Here is a 20939-nt window from a genome sequence, read left to right as displayed (position 1 = left end):
TTAAATAGAATTTCTCTTTGTATTACTTGCTGCTGGACTTTGTTGGTAATCTGAAGAAATGCTGATGATTTCTGTGGATTTATTTTGTATCCTGCAACTTTGCTAAAGTTGTGAATGTTTTCTGGTAGTTTTTAAGTTGCTGCTCTAGGATTCTCCAAGTATACCATCTTTATCATTTTTTAATTTCCTTTTTCTTCTCTTGTTGTTAAAGCTAACATTTCTAATATAATATTGAATAGCAATAGTGATATTGGGCAACCTTGTTTGACCCCTGATCTTATTGGGAATGGTTCTAGTTTATCTACATTACATATGATGCTTGCTGATAGTTTTAAATAGATGCTATTGATCATTTTAAGGAAAACTACATTTATTTCTATTTTCCCTAGTGTTTTTAATAGGAATGGGTGTTGGATTTTGTCAAACACTTTTTCTGCATCTATTAAGATAATAATTTGTTAATTTGGTTATTGATATGATCAATAATGTTGTTGGTTTTTCTGATATCTATATATACATATAGATCTATAAGTGGTCTCTTAATATTTTATGATTTTTGGATCAGTACTCTTTAGGGAAGTTGGGCTATCATTTTCTTTTCTCTGTTTTGGCCCTTCCTGTTTACAGTTAGAATATGTAGCCTGGATTCTATCTGAAGACCTGGAACAATTCAGAATACACTATATCAACATGTGCACCTGATCAGTATAAATCAGACAGACACCTGTACCCTCACAATGTACAATATACTGCTTCTCCCCCAGACTATTTTGTCTGTCTGTCTCAGGTCCCACCTGCATTCACAGACACAGCAGAGCAAATCAAAGAATTTTTTAAAATAGCTTTTTATTTACAAGTTACATGCAGGGTAATTTTACACCATTGACAATTGCCAAACCTTTTGTTCTAATTTTTCCCCTTCTTCCCCTTCCCCCCTCCCCTAGATGTTAGGTTGACCAATGCATGTTAAATATGTTAAAGTATAAATTAAATACACAATAAGAATACATGTCCAAACAGTTATTTTGCTGTACAAAAAGAATTGAACTCTGAAATGGTGTACAATTAGCCTGTGAAGGAAATCAAAAATGCAGGCAGACAAAAATATAGGGATTGGGAATTCTATGTAATGGTTCTTAGTCATCTCTCAGAATTTTTTTGCTGGATGTAGTCAGTTCATTACTGCTCCATTGCAACTGATTAATCAAAGAATTCTTAAAAAATCTTAAAGTTTTAATTTATTTTGTCCTTCAAATAGCCAGAACATCTCCATATTGTCATTTTATTCCCCCAAACCCACACCAAAACATAAAGGTCAATTGAAATTGTGGAGAAAAGTTGAAGATTCAAGAAAAATCATTCACAGTGCAAATTTTTCCAGGAAGAAAAATATCAGAGTTTAGTGAAACATCAGATGTTAAGGAGATCCAAGGCAATTCCAATAGACTTTGGACAGAAAATTCCATCTTTATTGAGAAAAACTAGTATGGAGATTGAATGTAAATCAACACATGCTATATTCTTTTCTTCTGGGTTTTTTTTTCCTCTCCCATAGTTTTTCCCTGTTTTGCTGATTTTTCTCTCCCAACATGATTCATAAAGCAATGTATATTAAAAATAGATAAATAAGTTTTTTTTAATGTTAAGGGAATATCATTTCTAAAGTCTTTTGGCTTTTACTGCTAGTTTTACTGCCGAAAAAGGGAAACAGGAAGAAAGAAGGAAGGTATGGGAGCCCATACATTGAGGGCATTAGAGGTGCTTCTCTGAATTTGCTCTGTAGAATACAGTGATGACCACAGGGGCCAATCTGAGAAGGGAAGGCAAAGGTCAACAGGAACAAGACAAGAATTAGGATGTGAATATCCTTGTTTTCTTTCTCGGGTCCACAGATGGCAGTTCTCTCAAGTTGAAGAAAGAAAGGCAGATTAAGGAGCATCCTCAAATTCACCTCAAGCCTCTCTTCCCTCTCACCACTCATTTGGCCCCTTCACACCAGCCCCAGAATCTCACCTTTGGCTGACAGAGACATCTGACCCCTGTGCACTATCATTGCCTGGAGACAAAAGAGGGAAACAACCCAGTCAGGGACACATGTTCCAGAACCAGGGGACGTGAAGGCAAAGGGACCCCAAGGTATGGACTTTCAGTAAGTCTCTTCTCTGACTTCGCATTTCCCAAGTCCCAAAGATATCATGGGCTGGGCCCTTCTTCCTCCCTTCCACTTCAACCTTTCACTTACCTGCAGCCTGAACATAGTCCCCTCCTTTTTCACCTGAAAAAGAAAAACAAATTCCATAGTACAGGAGAGGAGACCACACTAAGACCCCAGAAGTTCACTGAGCTGTCTTGCAGACACAATAAATGACAATTGATGCTATCTCTCCAACTCTCCCCCCCCCACCCCAGTTCAATATCGACATCTCAGAGGAAAAGGGAAAGGAGGCACCAGGGAAGGGCACTTTCCAACTCCCAGATCTGCATCAGTGGGTTCCTGTTTTGGTCTGGCCCAGGGACGGAATTCCCAGTCTGTTTAGCAGAGATCCCTGTGTTCATTTCTGATCTGAGTCTGAAGCAGGTTCCCCTCTCAGCCAGCCTGTTACACCGCTATAAGGCGTCCTCCAGAAAGTGCCTTACACTTCCATGTTTATTCATCTAGACCTTGGGGCCTGGCTAACAGTCTCTTAGCTGGCAAGTAGAGAACCTGGGGAGAGACAGACAAGATGACAGGTCGGGGGAAGCTGGGATCTGTGGTGTTCTCTTCTTTTTTATAATATAATGGTTCTATGGGAACAGGTTTCTTGGGGAGGTTTCTAGAGGCAGCCTTAGTTTCCGTTCAGAGTAATAATCTTCACCTTCAAATGCAGCCAGCTGATAAAATCCAAACGTTTATTTTCTCCTTCCAAGTCTTGTCTCTTTCCTTGGGCCCGGGTAGCTTTCTTAGAGGCCTATCTTTCAGTGGAGAAGCAAAGGAGGAGAGCTTGCCACCACGGTGTTATGAGATGGGGTGAATGAATCTGGCTCTAACTCCGAGAGTAGGCTTCTTCTGAACTGACTCACTTTACTAATTCAGCTCCTTTTTATGCTCTTTTAGAAGTGTGAACTCAAAGGTTGACTCCTCCTCTGAGGGAGTGGGATTATGAGTTTCTGACTTGTGAATCTCATACTGAATAATTAGTGCTTAAATACATTAGTGAGCTAGAGAATTTGCTAAGTACCATGCTAAATTAGGCAACTGACATCATTTTGTAAGGATTCTAACATCTCCCATTTTCTTTTGATTTAGAACATAAGGTGGTCATGACCTCCCTAACTTCTCAAGGAGGTGAGAACCCAAAAAAAGAAGGTGATCACGCCTTCTCTGACTACTCAAAAAAGAAGTGAAAATACAATAGAAGATGGTCACACCCTCCCTGACATCTCAGGAAGGGAGATGAAAACACCAAAGGAAATGGGAAATCAAATCAGATTAGCAGGTTTCCAAAAGGGTTCACTTGAAACAAGTATACATAAATTTATCATCAATATGGGAATCAATATGTTGATTCATATCAACATGAGAATTTATACATAAGTCCTAGAAATAGTCCCAAAGGAGTCCATTGTCCATTAGTTCATGTGCCAGGAATCCAATAATTCCTGTAAGCTTTGAAGTACTGCAATAGTCTCATCAACAATTTTTCATCTCAAGGAATCCAATGATTCCTGCTGAAACAGTCTCATCTTGTGTTAGGGAATCCAATGATTCCTGAAGATTTTAAAAGTTCTTTTAACAGTCTCATTGTCAGCCATGTTCTTTCAGTGTTAGATGTTTCTTAAATCTTCTCCTGTGTTTTGAGGTTTTTCTCTTTTTCTGTTTCTCTCCAGGTGCTCGTTGCCACCCATCTGTTTCCTTCTCTATCTGTAGAAATACAAGCAAACCCTCTTCCCAGGCAGTTAACCTATTTAGTCCCTTCTATTTGCCACTTTTGGGATTTCTCATCATCATCTGGCAATTACATTGGAGCTGTTTGCACTGGACACTGCCTTATTGGGTTAAAAGGCCTGTATTCTCCCCAACTGTAATTTCTTTCTGCAATGTGATTACTTTTAGGCTAATTGATCACATTAGAGTCTTGACCTTCTAAAGACTCTTTGGATGTAATCTCAGCTGCCATCATGCCCCACCTATCTTTTGATTGATATCTTGGAGATGGGCTCTGCCTCTCATTTCTCTGGGTCACTCTATATTCAGAGGCCCAGTGTAAGCCTCGGTTGCATTTTGGACATGGGGTTTTGGGTTTTATTCTCTCATTCTGTCTTCTCATTCTATCTCCATATCTACACTGTGCTCTCAAATGTCTAACTTTTCCACACTGAAAACATTGACGAGTTTCTCTAGAAGTCCCTTGCCAAGAGGGACCCTGTCTTTCCATGTTCATCATAATTTGGGTATAATAAGCATTTATGCCCATTGCAGCATAGTGCCTTATGATCTCCTCTAAAGGAACATCTTTGTCTAGTCCCCATATAATTCTTTTGCAAACTTCATTGGCATTTTCCTTAGCCAAATGTCTGGTCATTATTTCTTTAGCTGCATTATCTCCAATGGTTCTTGTTACAGCTATTTGCAAACGTCCCACAAAATCAGCAAAAACTTCACTGGGACTATGGATTTCCAATCACTTAGGGTTAAGATTTTCATAAGATAAATTATCTAGTAACATTTTAACATAAGAGGATGTAGCCCCATAAAGAGTGCAACCCTTTTTCAAATCTTTGGTTTTTTTCAAATCAAAAGGAGTGTATCTTCTCCCTTTTTGACCTGAAGAACCACTCTCTTCAATAACAGGATATGCATTTACAAAATCAGATACATCTTGTCCTTCATTTTTTACCTTAATTAATGCCTTTTCTAATCTTGTCATATTCTGCTTCACGGGAGATGCTGATTGTGTTTCTGCCTCTCTTCCCTCCTCCTCCCTCCACTCATGAAGGGTTAATTGAGGGGGGAGGGTCATGAGATGTGGAATGACCTAATTTCTCCTGCTGTGAAGTATCATACTCAAAATTGTACTTAACTCCATTCTTCTTCTTCTTTTTTTAAAAATAACTTTTTATTGACAGAACCCATGCCAGGGTAATTTTTTACAACATTATCCCTTGCACTCGCTTCTGTTCCGATTTTTCCCCTCCCTCCCTCCATCCCCTACCCCAGATGGCAAGCAGTCCTATACATGTTAAATAGGTTACAATATATCCTAGATATGTGTGCAGAACTGAACAGTTCTTCTTATCTGATTCTTCCTCTTTTTCGACCTAGCTTAGTTGGCACCTACCTCTCTTGCTCCTTCTTCTCTTTTCTTATTCTAACACTTATATGATTTCCTAAAGCCAGCTGTATTGAATTATATGTATTAAGTCTGTCTTTGGAAATTGAGTCAGGTCCATTTTTATTGTAGAATTGACAAAGTTCCTCTCCTACTAATTTCCACTCGTTTAGATCCAATTCTTTTTCCATAGAGAAACAAGGACATATGTGCTTTACAGCTTCAGTGATCTGCTGCAAAATTATAATCAAATCTTGGCTTTTCATAACCTTGACAATGTTCTCTAAACATTTTCCTTGAACAGAAACAGAAGGTTGTTTTCTAAACATCTGTCCCATCTTAGCTGAAATTCTACTTTAACTCTTTTAACAAAATTTCTTTGTTGTACTCACCCTAATTTCTTTTCCACTGGATTCAGGATCAGAGGTTTTTCCACTGAGATCAGGATCCTGTCAGCCCCATGTTCAGACACCAAAATGTGGTGTTCTTGTTCTTTTCTAAAATATATGATGGTTCTCTGTGGGAGAGCAAGTTTCTTGGGGAGGTTTCTGGAGGCAGCCTTAGTTTCTGTTCAGAGTAATAATCATTTCAAACGCAGCCAGCTGATAAAATCCAAACGTTTATTTTCTCCTTCCAAGTCTTGTCTCTTTCCTTGGGCCCGGGTAGCTCTCTTAGAAGCCTATCTTTCAGTGGAGAAGCGAAGGAGAGCCTGCCACCACGGTGGTGTGAGATGGGATGTCCATCTCCAAGAGTGGGCTTCTTCTGAATTGACTCACTTCACTAACTCAGCTCCTTTTTATGCTCTTTTAGAGGTGTGAACTCAAAGGTTGAATGCTCCTCCGAGAGAGTAGGATTGTGGGTTTCTGACTTGTGAATCTCATACTGAATACTGATTTGTGAATCTCCCAAAAGTGTGAACTCCAATGAGTATTTAAATACATTAGTGAGCTAGAGAATTTGCTAAGTACCATGCTAAATTAGGCAACTGACTTAATCACTTTGTAAGGATTCTAACAGGGATCTCCATAGTGCCTGTGCCCAATGACCCCTTCCAGTTCTGCCCACCTGAAGTCTCAGCTCCTGACCATAGCTATAGCAATGACCACAATGAGGACAGCAGCAAGGACCCCCACAATGATCCAGGGGGATGAGGACTCTGGCTCTGAAATGGAAAAGGGAGCTGAAAGGCCAGGATCCCTCTCTGGCCTGAGATTCACTGACCCTTCCCTAACTTTCCCTGCAGCTCCCCCTCCCTCTGCTCCTTCTGGGAGGTGGGAATGGCCACCCCCCAGCCCCTCCTCACGGTCCTTACCCCATTTCAGGGTGAGGGGCTCAGGCAGCCCCTCGTGCAGAACTAGGCAGGTATATCTCCCTTCCTGGCCCGAGGTCACCCCCACAGCCGCCCACTTCTGGAAGGTCCCATCTCCGGCAGGCCTGGTCTCGATGAACTCTGTGTCCTGGTGCTGTTCCTCCCCATCTCTCAGCCAGGCCAGAGAGATCTCCGCGGGGTAAAAATCCTGGGCCCGGCACTGCAGGGTCACCTCCCCATTGGAGGTGCTGTGAAGGGTCACTCGGGCAGAAGGGGGATCTGGGGGCAAAGGTCAGAGACATTTCCAGGCTTGCCCTTTACCCTTTGTTCTTCAGGGTCATAAGGTCAGATAGGGGAAAGGGGTAAACCGCACAATCTGAGCCCTGAGGTCCTTGGGATGCCAGGGAATGGAGAGCTCGGGAATAAGGCTGCAGGGGAGGTGGAACGGGGAAGCTGGGGTCTTGAGTGCTGAGCACAACTGGGCCTGGTGGCGGGGACGGGGATGTACCTGCCCTCTGCAGAGTCTCCTTCCCCATCTCCAGGTACTTCTTCATCCACAGCAGACACTCTTCCTCCAGGTAGGCTTTCATTCTCTCAGAATAGCTCCTCTCTGCTTCCAACTTGTGCTTTGACTTCACTGCCTCCTTCACCGCAGCCGTCCATGTGAGGGTCTCCGTGTCCAAAGCGAGGTAGTCCTGCCCGTCATAGGCGAACTGATGAAACCCGCGCTTGAAGGAGAGCTCCGGGGATACCTGGCAGCCGTACATGCGCTGGATGGTGTGGACCCCTGCCCCGCCCCCAGCCCCAGGATCAGCACCTCCAGCCTCTGCCCCACAGGGCTGATCCTGAGACCCGCCCACCCGGGAGGGGCCGAAGTAATTCTGCTGCCTGGGGGGGATCCTCCCTCAGTGGGACCGCAGGTGACCGTGGGAAGGGCCCCGACCCGGCCTCTCCTCCCCTCTGGTCCCTGGACGTGATTAGTGACCCCCGGGCCCCCGTCACTCACCGCCCTCGCTCTGGTTGTAGTAGCCGCGCAGGGTCTGCAGGCGCACTCGGGAAACCTGTGCCTGCCTCTTAAAGATCTGCGTCTCCCGTTCCCAGTAGTCCGGGTCCACATTCTTTATCTTCTCCATCCACGGCGCCCGAGGCTCCGCCCTCTGACTCGCACTGTCGCTGTCGAAGCCCACGAACTGCTGATCGTCCACGTAGCCCACGGAGAAGAACCGCGGCTCCCCGAGTCCGGACCGGGACACAACGGTGTCGAAATAACTCAGGGAGTGAGAGCCTGAGACGTGGGGACGCGGGCCGGGCTCAGGGCAGGGACCCCGTGGGCCCGACCGCAGCAGCCCGGGTGTGCCCCCTGATCTCGTCCCGCCCGGAGTGTGACCCCGACTCTGAGCCCCAACTTTTTAGATGCCTTCTCGCCCTCGAAATCCCAGCCCTTCTGCCCCCGCACTGCTGGTGCCCCCCGCAGACCCGTAGTAATTCTCACGACTTTAGCACTTTGAGATCAGCACAACCCCTTTCCTGACAACAATACAGTAGGTTCTAGTGGCCCTCGGACTGGGCGTTGTCCCCCGCCCACCAAACCTCTCTCCTCTGGTCCGGGTCTTGGGTCTCTCACACTTCTGAACCTCGACCCCCACTTTGTGTCCTCGCCTGGCCCTTCCTCATCCTCGCCCCAATATCCTCTGTGAAGTTCTTAAAAAAAAAAAAATCTGATTCTCCATCCTCGCCCTTCCATGCCGGGGTCCCAGGCAGCTCTGCTCCTTAACGCCCCCAGGACTGTCGCACGTTTTCTTTCCCCTGGCGTCCCATGTCCTCACACCCACCTACCAATAACAAGCCCCACCCTACTGAGACCCCGAAACCAAGTCGCCTCCCCACCCCACCCCCCGCCTGCCAAACCCCAGATAAGGGATGGCGGGTTACTGGGCTCCCGGTCACACTCTCTTATTCGTTGCTTCTTCTTTTCCGCACCACCTTGACTTCAGCTTTCTCCTGGGAAACGCACTCGGGCGGGCCTCGGAGTTTTCTGTCGCTTTCTGCAGCAACCCCCCATTCCACCCCCAATCTCCCCAGGGACACTTTGTCCGGTCTCCCGGCGGCGGGTGAATACTGTTCCCTACTTACCCGCCCAGGTCTCTGTCAGGGCCAGGGTGCCCAACAAAAAGAGAGAGCTCACGTAAGAGCCCATGGTGGGCAGGCAGAAAACAAGACCCCTGGAAGCAGGTTACCATCGGCTTAGAGAGTGAGGAATTCTCAACTTCTCATTGGCTTCCCTGAGGTTCTGCCACCCAATAGGAAATGGAAGCCAGCAAACGTCATCGGGGAATGGGCAGAATAAACATGCCCAGGTTGGGAAACCAAAACTGAAGCTGACCCTGAGAAAACCCCCAGCTTCACAGCCCTCTGCACTTTCCGTTATTCCCGGAACAGCCTCCCTGCCTCCCATCCTCGCTTCGGGAACACGCGGCTCTTGTGCTCTCAGCCCCAACAGAGAAAAATTAGGTCCCGGCCGCAGCCCTTCTCCGCGAGCCTTCCAGTCTCCCGCCCCCCTCAGCCGATCCCTCTCCTTCCCTTGGGAGTTAGGAAGGTTCCCCCCCCCCCAAAAAAAAAAAATCGAGGGCGTCTGAGCTTTGTAGGAATCTGAGGACGGATTTAGGGAACGCTGTGTTATCATTCTAATGACCTCCTTCCCAGCTGTGACTCGGGCAACTTTTGTCACCTCCCAGATCTTGTAGATGCGGGAGCGAGAGACCCAGGAATACAGAAGTCCCGGAAATGGAATTTGGGATAGAAGACTTTGTCTCACCATAGAAAGGATGGGTATCTCTCACAGGGGATAGAGAACCAGGCCTGGAGTTAGGAAGATCTGAATTCTAATCCAGACCCCAGACAGTTACTAGCTGTGTGACTCTGAGCAAGTCATTTAACCCTGTTTGCTTCAATTTGCTCACGTGTAAAATGAGCTGGAGAAAGAAGCTGTAAACCACTCTTATTTTTCTGATTTTAAAAAATCCCCTAATGGGGTCACAAAGAGTCGGACGCAATAAAAACAAAAGGGAACAACTTAATTATTAAAATGGGGAGAGATGAAGGGAAGAATACAATTTCAGCATAAGGTAAATTTTGAACCGCTTAAAATATGAAGGTGTGAATTCCTAGTAGACTTTTTGTGAGAAACAAAGAACTTGGGCACAATTGGGAAACCTTTCCCTTCTTTTTTGTCTGAAACCCCAACTAGGAAATCACTAAACTGTATATTTTGTAGAGAGCATAAAATTAGCCTTAGAAAGAATCATTTAAACACATTAGAAATGGAAAACCAAGAACATTAACAGATTTTCATAAGATTATAGAGATAGGAAGTAGCAAATTTGAAATATGAACCTACATCCAGTCATTCATGATTCAATATCCTCTTGTTCTAGAGAAAGTCCTGAAATGAAGGCTACTCTGATGAAGAACACCTTAACCTTCTTGGACAGAGGATGGAAGACTTGGGTAATTACATTTTTGTTAACATTTTCTTCTATTAGATCATTCAATTCAATTATTATTTCTTCTTTTGATCCCAATGGTGAATAAAAATTTCCCCTAACACTGTCCCTTGTTATTTTCCTTTGTGCTTTCCTTGAAAAAAACTGCTGGGAAAACTGGCAGGAACTAGGTATGGATGCACACTTAACACCATACACCAAGATAAGATCAAAATGGGTCCATGATTTAAATAAAGAATGAAATTATAGACAAATTAGAGGAACATAGGATAGTTTACCTCTCAGACTTGTGAAGGAGGAAGGAATTTGTGACCAAAGAAGAACTAGAGATCATTATGGATCACAAAATAGAAAATTTTGATTTGTACAAACAAAACCAACGCAAACAAGATTAGAAGGGAAGCAATAAACTGGGAAAACATTTTTACAGTTAAAGGTTCTGATAAAGGTCTCATTTCCAAAATATATAGAGAATTGACTCTATAAGAAATCAAGCCATTTTCCAACTGATAAATGGTCAAAGGATACGAACAGACAATTTTTGGGTGAAGAAATGGAAACTATTTCTAGTCCTATGGAAAAGTTGTTCCAAATCATTATTGAACAGAGAAATGTAAATGAAGACAACTCTAAGATATCACTTACACACCTGTCAGATTGGCTAAGATAACAGAAAAAGATAATGCTGAATGTTGGAGGAGATGTGGGAAAACTGGGACACTGATGCATTGTTGGTGGAGTTGTGAACGAATCCAACCATTCTGGAGAGCAATCTGTAATTATGCTCCAAAGTTATCAAACTGTGCATATCCTTTGATCCAGCAGTGTTACTACTGGGCTTATATCCCAAAGAGATACTGAAGAAGGGAAAGGGACCTGTATGTGCAAAAATGTTTGTGGCAGCCCTTTTTGTAGTGGCTAGAAACTGGAAGATGAATGGATGCCCTCAAATGGAGAATGGTTGGGTAAATTGTGGAATATGAATGTTATGGAATATTATTGTTTTGTAAGAAATGACCAGCAGGATGAATACAGAGAGACTTGGAAAGACTTACATGAAGTGATGCTGAGTGAAATGACTAGAACTAGAAGATCATTATACACTTCAACAACAATACTGTCTGAGGATGTATTCTGATGGAAGTGGATATCTTCGACAAAGAGAAGATCTAATTCAGTTCCAATTGATCAATGATGGAAAGAATCAGCTACACCCACAGAAGGAACACTGGGAAATGAATGTGTACTACTTGCATTTTTATTTTTCTTCCCAGGTTATTTTCACCTCTTGAATCCAATTCTTCTTGTGCAACAAGAGAACTGTATGGATGTGTACACATATATTGTATTTTAGATATACTTTAACATGTTTAACATGTATGAGACTGCCTGCCATCTAGGGGAGGGGGTTGAGGGAGGAGAGGGAAGGGGAACAGAAGTGAGTACAAGGGATAACGTTGTAAAAGTTACCCATGCATATTTCTGTCAATAAAAAGTTATAATTTAAAAAAAATGAGTGGGTGAAAGACAAATCATAGAAACAATAATTTCATCTAAAAGAATTACGACAAAATGAGACAACAAACCAAAACTTAGGGAATGCAGCCAAAGCAGTTCTTAGAAGAAATTGTGTATCTCTGGATGTTTCATGAATAAAATAGAGAAAAAGAATATCAATGAATTGGGGGTAGTATTAAATAAGCTAGAAAAATAGTAAATTAAAAACCTCCAATTGAATACCAAATTAGAAATTTTGAAAATCGAAGGAAATATTAGTCAAATGGAAAATAAGAAAATTATTGAATGAATAAACAAAACTAAGACCTGGTTTTATGAAAACACCAACAAAATAGATAAACCTTTGGTTAATTTGATTAGATAAAGGAGAAGGGGCAGCTATGTGTTACAGTGGATAGAGCACCAGCCATGAAGTCAGGAGGACCTAAATTCAAATCTGGACTCAGACACTTACCACTTAATTGTGTGACCCTGGGCAAGTCACTTAACCCCAATTGCTTCAGGAAAAAAAAAAAAGAAAGAAAAAGGAAAGAAGAAAGCTAAATTACCAGGATAAAAAATGAAAAGAGTAACCTTACTAGCAGTAAGAAGCAAATTAAATCAATATTTAGGAACTATTTTGCTCAATTTTATGCCAATAAATCTGATAATCTAATTGAAATGGATGAATACTGACAAAAATATAGATTGCCCAGATTGACAGATGAGGAAATAAATTACTTAAATCGTTGCATTTTAGAAAATGAAATTGAAGAAGACGTTAATAAACTCCTTCACAAAAAAGCCTCCAGGACCAGATAGATTTACAAGTGAATTCTACCAAACATTGAAAGAACAATTAATTCCCATAATATATAAACTCTCACTCTTTCTCTCTCTCTCACTCTCTCTCTATGTGTGTGTGTGTATATATATATGTGTGTGTGTGTGTTTGTGTGTGTGTGTGTGTGTGTGTGTGTGTATGTATATATGGGAAAGAGTGCTATCAAATTCATCAAAAACATCAAATGGTGTTTATACCTAAACCAGAAAGGGCCAAAACAGAGAAAGAATATGGTAGACTAATTTCCCTAATGAATATTGATGCAAAAATTTTAAATAAAATATGACCAAAGCGATTATAGCAAATTATTACCAGGATAATACACTACGACCAAGTAGGATTTGTACCAGGATTTATATTGGGCTGGTTCAATATTGGGAAAACTTAACATTATTGGATCAATAATCAAACTAACTGAAATCATATGATTATCTCAATAGATGCAGGAAAAATATTTGGCAAAATACAGCACCCATTCCTATTTAAAAACAAAAACCAAAATACTAGAGAGCATAGGAATAAATGGAGTTTTCCTTAAAATGATAAACAGTATCTATCTAAAACCATAAACAAACCCTATATGTAATAGGGATAAGCTAGAAATCCTATAATATAAACTGTAAAACAAAGATGCCCATTATCACCACTACTGTTCGATACAGTACTAGAAACCTAACCTTGAGCAATAAAAGAACAAAAAGAAATTGAAAGAAGCAGAGTAGATAATGAAAAAACAAATTTTTCACTCCTTGTAGATAATATGATGGTATACTTAGAAATTCCTAGAAATTCAACTTAAAAAAACTACTAGAAACAATTAACTTTAGCAAAATTGTAGGATATAAAATAAACCCACATAAATCATCAGCATTTCTATATCTTACCAACAAAGTATATATGCAAGAGATAGAGAAATTACATTTAAAATAACTAAGTAATAGGAAATATTTTGGCATCTACCTGCCAAGACAAAGCCAGAAAATATGAACACAACTACAAAATAATTTTCACAGTTAGATGTAACCATAATAAAAATGACAATTCTAACTTATTCAATGCTATATTGAACTGCCAAGAAATTACTTTAGAGGAGGCAGAGCCAAGATGGTGGAGAAGAGTCACTTTTTTTCTGAGATCTCCCCATGTCCCTCAATTAACAGCAAATCCAACCTCTAAATTGCATTTGGAGTCACAGAACTCACAAATATTTGGAGTGTAGCAAATTTCCAGCAGAAAACAATTTGGAAAATCTGTTTCAATTGGACACAGAGGGAAGCTGGCTGAGAGCAGGCAGTTGAGTGCAGGCAGGACATAGTCCAGGTCAGTGTGTGTTCTGTTAGCCAGGGAATCTACCTGGAGAAATCTATAGCAGTGTTGACTATTCTGTCCTGGTTGCAAGCCAGTAAATCAGCAGATTAGCTATATGACATCCAATACAAATACAAAACACAAATAGTGAGCCCCTATACTGCAGAATTTTGCAGGACCTGACTAGGCACACCAGCACCAGAAGTTAGTCATCATTGACCCAATACAGCTACTTTCCCCTGTAGAGGAAGCTGGAACAATCTCCCCTTTGCTCTAAATGAAGACTTCAACCTTTTTTTAAAAATAAGGAAAAAAGTAAAAAAGAACTCATCATAGATAGTTTTATGGAGAAAGAGAACAGATTTCAAACCTTGAGGACACTAAAAGCAGATTGTCTCCAGATGACGCTCCAAAGGGTGATATAAATAGGTGCCCATCTTACAAAGCTCTCTTGGAAAAATTCAAAAAGAATCTGAAAAGAGAGCTAGGAGAAAAATGGGGAAAGGAAATGAGAATTTTGCAAGAGGGTTTGGAAAAGGAAACACAGAAATCATCTGAAGAAAACTCCTTACAAAATAGATTTAGTGAAATAGAAAAAGCATAACTACATAGAAAATAGATTTGACAAAATGGAAAAAGAAAAAAAATTTGTGAAATGGAAAAAGAAAACAACTTAAAAAATAGAATTTGTGAAATAAAAAAAATTTGTAGAACAAAACAACTCATTTAAAAATTCAATTGGCCAAATACAAAAAGAACTAAAAAAGTTAACTGAAAAAAAATTCACTAAAAATTAATACTGAACAAATGGATTCTGAATGACTCAGTCTAAGGATTATTGGACTTCCTGAAAATCATGATGAAAAAAAAAGAGTCTAGACTTTATCTTTCAGAAAATCATCAAGAAAAACTTCCCTGATGTCATAGAATCAGAAGATAAAATAGCCATTAAAAGAATTCACCAATCACCTCCTGAAAGAGACCCCAAAATGAAAACTCCAGGGAATATCGTAGCTAAATTTCACCTGTATCAGATCAAGGAAAAAATATTGCTAGCAGCAGAAAGAAACAATTCAAATACCAAGGAGCCACCATCAGGATTACCCAGGACCTAGCAGCTTCCATTTTAAAGGATGGAAGGGCCTGTAATCTGATATTCCTAAAGATAAACTAACTTGGAATACAGCCAAGAGCAAACTATCCAGCTAAATTGAGCATTATCTTTCAGGAAAGAAGATGAACATTCAATAATACAGGTGAATTTCATTAATTGTTGATGAAAAGACAAGAGCTGAACACAATTATAGAACCCAAGAGAAGCATAAAAAGGTAAAAAGAAAAGAATCTTGAGAATTGTATCTCTGTTATGGGTATACTTAGAGAGTGCAGATTTAATTTGATTTTACTATGATAATATAAAAAAGAAACTAGAGGGAGAAAAGAATTGTACTGAAAAATAAAAGAGGAAATGGAGGTAAAATAAGGGAAATTTTTTCTCATGAAGAGGCAAAGAAGACCTTTTATAATTAAGGGATAGAAAGGAGGGAGATGAACATTGTGGGACTCTTACTCTAATCAGATTTGGTTAAAAAATATTAGACATATTTAATTTCACACAGAAACTTGTTTCACCTTATAGGGAAGTGGGAGGGGAAAGGGGAAAGGAAAGAGGGAGTTTAATAGAATGGAAAAGAGAAGTAGTAGGGGAAAGGTATAAAAACAGGGGAGGGTTGCTTGAGGGATGTGGTGGTCAGGAGCAAAATACTGGGGAGGAAGAAAAGGGGAAAAGAAAAGAGAAAAGCTTAACTTGGGATAAATAAGATGGTGAGAAATATGGAATTAGTCACTTTAACTGTGAATGTGAATGGGATGAACTGTCCCATAAAACAAAAACAGATAGCAGACTGATTAAAAGCCAGAATCCTACAATATGTTGTTTACAAGAAACACTTTTAAAGTAGAATTATACATACAGAGGAAAGATAAAGGGCTAGAGCAGAATCTATTGTACTTCAGGTAAGTGAAAAAAAAAAGCAGGGGTAGTGATCCTGATCTTAGATCAGACAAAAGCAAAAATAGACTTAATTAAAGGAGATAAAAAAAGGACTACATCTTGCTAAAGGATACCATAGATAATGAAGTAATATAATTTCTAAACATATATGCACCAAGTGGTATAGCATCTAAATTCCTAAAGGACAAGTTAAGAGAACTGCAAGAAGAAATAGACAACAAAACTATACTAGTGGGGGAACTCAACCTTGCTCTCTTAAAACTAGATAAATTGAACCACAAAATAAATAAGAAAGAAGTTAAGGAGGTAAGGAGAATTTTAGAAAAGTTATATATGATAGATCTTTGAAGAAAATTGAATGGAGACAAAAAGAAGTGAACTTTTTTCTCAGTACAAAAATTGACTATGTATTACAGCATAAAAACCTCAAAATGCATTAAGGCAGAAACAGTAAATTAATTCTTTCAGATCATGGTGCTTTAAAAATTACAGTCAACAAAAGGCCAGGGAAAAATAGATCAAAAATTAATTGGAAACTAATAATCTAATCCTAAAAAATGAATGGGAAAAACAACAAATCATAGACACAATCAATAATTTCATCCAAGAGAATGACAATAATGAGACAACATAGCAAAATTTGTGGGATGCAGCCAAAGCAGTAATTAGGGGAAATTTTATCCACTATACTGTGTCAGCTTTTCTGTAGAGAACCACTTTCCGAGTCTGGTGTGAAACTTCTGTCTCACCGAAGAATCCTTATTACGGGGTGCCAGTTTTATAACTTGTCATTGTCACCCCATCCTCTGTGTCTGCATCACCTTTTCCTCATTTGCACCATGATATGTGCTGCTACTGCTGCTTTGTGTATCTGTGGGGAAATATGCATCAGGTCCATGGTGAGAATATTTTCTAGCTGCTGTTCTTGCTACATCATTGTTATCAGTACCCAGCTTGCCTAGCAGTAGAACATTCCACAAGTCTAAGGTCATTGGCTCCTTGTGGGCTGGTCCCTGTTGTGACCTCAGGTAACCAGGAAGCCATTTCAATGGCTCATCCCCTTTCACAACCACCACCCTCCTTTATTCCCACCAATCAAGTCTTGGGAATGGCTTTAGGTGCACTCTCCTCTCTGAGTTATTCCTCAAACTTGCACTCACACTCACAGATGGAGACCCTAGAGAAGGGCTGTTACTTCAAGTTCTTAGGGAAACCCCATGAATCTGCGCTGCTAACGTGATAGCTCGTATGGGTAAAGTCCCTTTGGGGGCAACCTATGTGCTGGGCTGCCCTAACATACATGGTTATTACTCTGGTAAATCTTGTTTCCACACTGGCAACAACCTTGATTTTATCCCTTCCCTGCCCCTTTACAATTCAACTTTGAAAGTATTAGTTCTACCCTAGTGTGATGAGGTCAAAGGGACCACCCTTAGTTTGGAGATACTCCTTCTGGTTCCTGGTTTGGGGGATCATCGGGATACCCTGGTGCCCTTCCCTTATTGTCATTGCATCCCATTACTTTAGATACTTCTAAATGAGCAATCTTGCTTTCCCTTTGGATTCTTCCCTTAAATATGACAAAGAACTAGGAGCTTGTGGTAATACTATTTGGTTTATTTGATTCTTCTGTGAAGCCCTTATAATCTCAGCAAAGGACTTGTCATCTATAATAATATAATCTATATCAATGAAGTCATAGGTCTCTTGTAATGAAAATAATTAACAGCAATAGCATCTTACATTTAATTTTGTTAATTCTTTTTTATTCAGCCTTAAAAAGTTAACTGAGTTGGGGGTAGAAGAGAAGGATTTAATCATTTACTTAGTTGGTCCTTTATTTTCAAAGAGAACCAGTGATGTCTCAGGTAATGTCTTTTCTGTTGGGTAAACTGGATTTAAGTAAAATAGAATTGCACAAAATCATAGTACTTACTTTCTCTTTCAGAATCATCAGAGTCCAGTGTCAAGACAAAAGTCAAGAAAATTGGTAATGGCCCGGGATTCATTGCATGACAATTTCATCTTAGCTGTCTGACCAAGCATTGAGTCCTCCACAGCATCTGCTTCAGCCATCTTCTTGGCCTTGAAACAAATTGTTCTCATATGCCCATTCCTCTGTTCCCCAGAGGAACAATCTTCTCTGCTTCTCATGTTTCATGTCTTCACATGCTTGGGACAGTGCAATTCACAGTCAGGTTTGAGGTCTGCCAGTTACTTTCAACTTGGTTTAGCCATTTTGCCTGGGGTGTGGTTACTGCACCTGCTTCTTGGAACCACAGGTGAGAGGTAAAGAGAGAATTAGAGGTTAGTAGGGACTTGAACCAAGCAAAGCATAGACTGTAGTAATAAAAGCATAAAATTCAGATCAAGAGAAGTGTTCTGAGCTGGTGAATCATATATAACATTACATCTGAAGTTTCATATTTTAGGAAGGACACTGACATAATTAAAGAGAACTTGGAGTAAAATGACGAGTAATCTGGGAGTCATGTTGTGATGAATGATGAAATAAAGTGAACCTGTTTAACTTTCAAAAGATTTAGGAGTTATATAAAAGCTTTCTTCAGGCATTTGAATAATTAACATATAGAAAAGGGGGTAAATTTAGTCACTCTTACTTTAGGGGACAGAATGGGACAAATGTATGAGAGTTCTGGGGAGGTAGCTTTGGATTGAATAATAAAAATAACTTTTTAATAATTAAAGTTACTAAGGGATGGAATTGGCTACTCCACAGAGAAATGTGTTCCCAGCCTCTGGAAATGTTCAGAAAGAGGCTAAATGACTTCTATGTCAGGGAAGTTGTAAAAGGAATTCTTACACAGGGAAAGATTAGAATGAATGACTTTCAAAGTTCTATGAAATAGGATTCTATGATCTTTGGAGCAGCTTTGAGGTGGATCAGTGATTGGGAAAGTATCAGGGTACCCTAATTTCCTATCCCATCCTGTCACTTGGTATGGGGGAAAGTGGAAACGTGAAACTTCTGCATAAACAAAATGAATGCATAAAGAAGAAGAAGGGAAATAGCTTTTGGTCCTACTCCTGGTACTTTCCCTTGTCTCTAGAAACAGAAGACACAAGGAAAGAAGGGAACAAGAACAAGGGAAGAAGTCACAATAGATTTTCTTTGACCAGAAGAGGCATCAAATTCAACTTAGCCTTTAAACTTGGGAAAATTCCACGTAAGCTTTTTCAACCTGTTTATCCTTCTTCTCATCCAGTCCTAGGACAATAAAAGCCAAGAATCCCAATCTTTGGATTCAGACCAGTTCCAATGGTCTTGTGATGAAGGAAGCCATCTGCACCCAGAGCGAGGACAGTGGGAACTGAATTTGAACCACAGCATAGTATTTTCACTCTTTTTGTTGTTTGCTTGCATTTTATTTTCTTTCTCTTTTTTTCTTTTTTTGATCTAACTTTTCTTGCACAGCATGATATTTGTGGAAATATAATTAGAGTAATTGCACATGTTTAACGTTTTGGATCACTTGCTGATAAGGGGAGAGGTTGAGGGGAAGGGGAGGAAAATAATTAGAACACAGGGTTTTGTAAGGCTGAATGTCGAAAATTATCCATGTATATATTTTGAAAATAAAAAGCTTTAATTTAGGGTCTCTTTCCCTTTTTTAGTATCTCTTTTGGATATAAGCCCAGTAGTAGCACTGCTGGATCAAAGGGTATGCACAGTTTGATAACTTTTGGGGCATAATTTCAGATTGCTCTCCAGAATGGTTGGGTTCGTTCACAACTCCACCAACAATGCATCAGTGTCCCAGTTTTTCCACATCTCCTCCAACATTTGTCATTATTTTTTCCTGTCATCTTAGCCAATCTGACAGTGTATGTATCTCAGAGTTGTCTTAATTTGCATTTCTCTGATCAATAGTGATTTGGAATACTCTCTCATATGAGTGGAAATAGTTTCAATTTCATCTGAAAATTGTCTGTTCGTATCCTTTGACCATTTATCAATTGGAGAATGGCTTGATTTCTTATAAATTAGAGTCAATTCTCTATATATTTTGGAAATGAGGCCTTTATCAGAACCTTTAACTGTGAAAATGTTTTCCCAGTTTGTTGCTACCCTTCTAATCTTGTTTGCATTAATTTTGTTTGTACAAAGGCTTTTTAATTTGATATAATCAAAAATTTCTATTTTGTGATCAATAATGATCTCTAGTTCATCTTTGGTCACAAATTCCTTCTGCTTCCACAAGTCTGAGAGGTAAACTATCCTATGTTCCTCTAATGTATCTATAATTTCATTCTTAATATCTAAATCATGGACCCATTTTGATCTTTTCTTGGTGTATGGTGTTAAGTGTGTGTCCATACCTAGTTCCTGCCATACTAATTTCCTGTTTTCCCAGCAGTTTTTGTCAAATAGTGAGTTCTTATCCCAAAAGTTGGGATCTTTGGGTTTATCAAACACTAGATTGCTATAGTTATTGTCTATTTTGTCTTGTGAACCTAACCTATTCCACTGATCAACTAATCTATTTTTTAGCCAATACCAAATAGTTTGGGTGACTATCAGTGGTGCATTCTTGTGCCTACTTTGCAAACCTTCCAAGATTTCTCCTTTCCCTTTTCTGTCAACTTTGCCCATTGTGTAGGTAGACAGTGGAACCATATAATTGCTCTAATTTTTTTTAATGGGCATAGTTCCAAACTGCTCTCCAGAATGACTGTTTCCCAACTCTGCTAAAAATGTATTAGTATCCTGGTTTTCCCACATTCCCTTCAACATTTATCATTATCTTTTCCTATTATCCAATCTGAGGGCTATTAAGGGGAACCTCAAGGTTGTCTTAATTTAATTTCTCCAATCAATAGTGATTTAGGGTACTTTTTAATATGATATAGATGGCTTTAATTTCATCCTCTGTAAATTGTCTGATTGATATCAGCTGAGCTCTAGCAAGACTATCTCTGATCTTCTGTCCAGAAGTATGCAGAGCCCAACAAAAAGAACATCAGGTTACTTCTCTCTCGCACCTTTATGCTTATCTTTAAAAAAATAAATTTATTGATTGGCACATTCACACAGAACAGAAGCAGGAAAGAAACAAATTCACTTGAAAGGGATAGACCTGGGAGTACATCTTGTCCAAAGCTCCATCATTTCCTGACATATAGTGGCTGCTAT

The 20939-nt window shown here is 40.0% G+C and overlaps 1 protein-coding gene and 1 long non-coding RNA gene across 6 annotated transcripts in view; one reads left to right on the top strand and one right to left on the bottom strand.

Annotated features, from left to right (window-relative positions):
- Positions 1-1916: 1916 nt before the first annotated feature.
- Positions 1917-20939, bottom strand: part of LOC127561629 (class I histocompatibility antigen, Gogo-B*0201 alpha chain-like) — a 75438-nt gene continuing 56415 nt past the window's right edge. Inside the window, exons 1-5 of one of the 5 annotated variants that reach the window (XM_051996819.1) lie at positions 8752-8869; positions 7625-7903; positions 7127-7405; positions 6622-6897; positions 6375-6471 (exon numbers count right to left, since the gene is read on the bottom strand). In XM_051996819.1, coding sequence (XP_051852779.1) covers positions 6383-6471; positions 6622-6897; positions 7127-7405; positions 7625-7903; positions 8752-8815 — 987 coding nt within the window. In that variant the 5' untranslated portion in view covers positions 8816-8869 and the 3' untranslated portion in view covers positions 6375-6382. Of the gene's footprint in view, positions 2057-2242; positions 2276-2872; positions 3925-5701; positions 5877-6371; positions 6472-6621; positions 6898-7126; positions 7406-7624; positions 7904-8751; positions 8870-20939 lie in introns of those variants that run through there. The other 4 variants (XM_051996820.1, XR_007953495.1, XM_051996817.1 and 1 more) reach the window with 4 other exon arrangements.
- The window catches only part of LOC127561644 (uncharacterized), a 142177-nt gene continuing 127873 nt past the window's right edge, over positions 6636-20939 (top strand). The window contains exon 1 of the long non-coding RNA XR_007953501.1: positions 6636-6725. This is a non-coding gene — a long non-coding RNA (uncharacterized LOC127561644). The remainder of the gene's footprint in view (positions 6726-20939) is intronic.

The sequence above is a fragment of the Antechinus flavipes genome, chromosome 4, assembly GCF_016432865.1.
Source record: "Antechinus flavipes isolate AdamAnt ecotype Samford, QLD, Australia chromosome 4, AdamAnt_v2, whole genome shotgun sequence".
Lineage (NCBI taxonomy): Eukaryota > Metazoa > Chordata > Mammalia > Dasyuromorphia > Dasyuridae > Antechinus > Antechinus flavipes.
The sequence above is the reverse complement of the archived record's forward strand: the minus strand, read 5'-3'. Positions and strand labels throughout refer to the sequence as shown.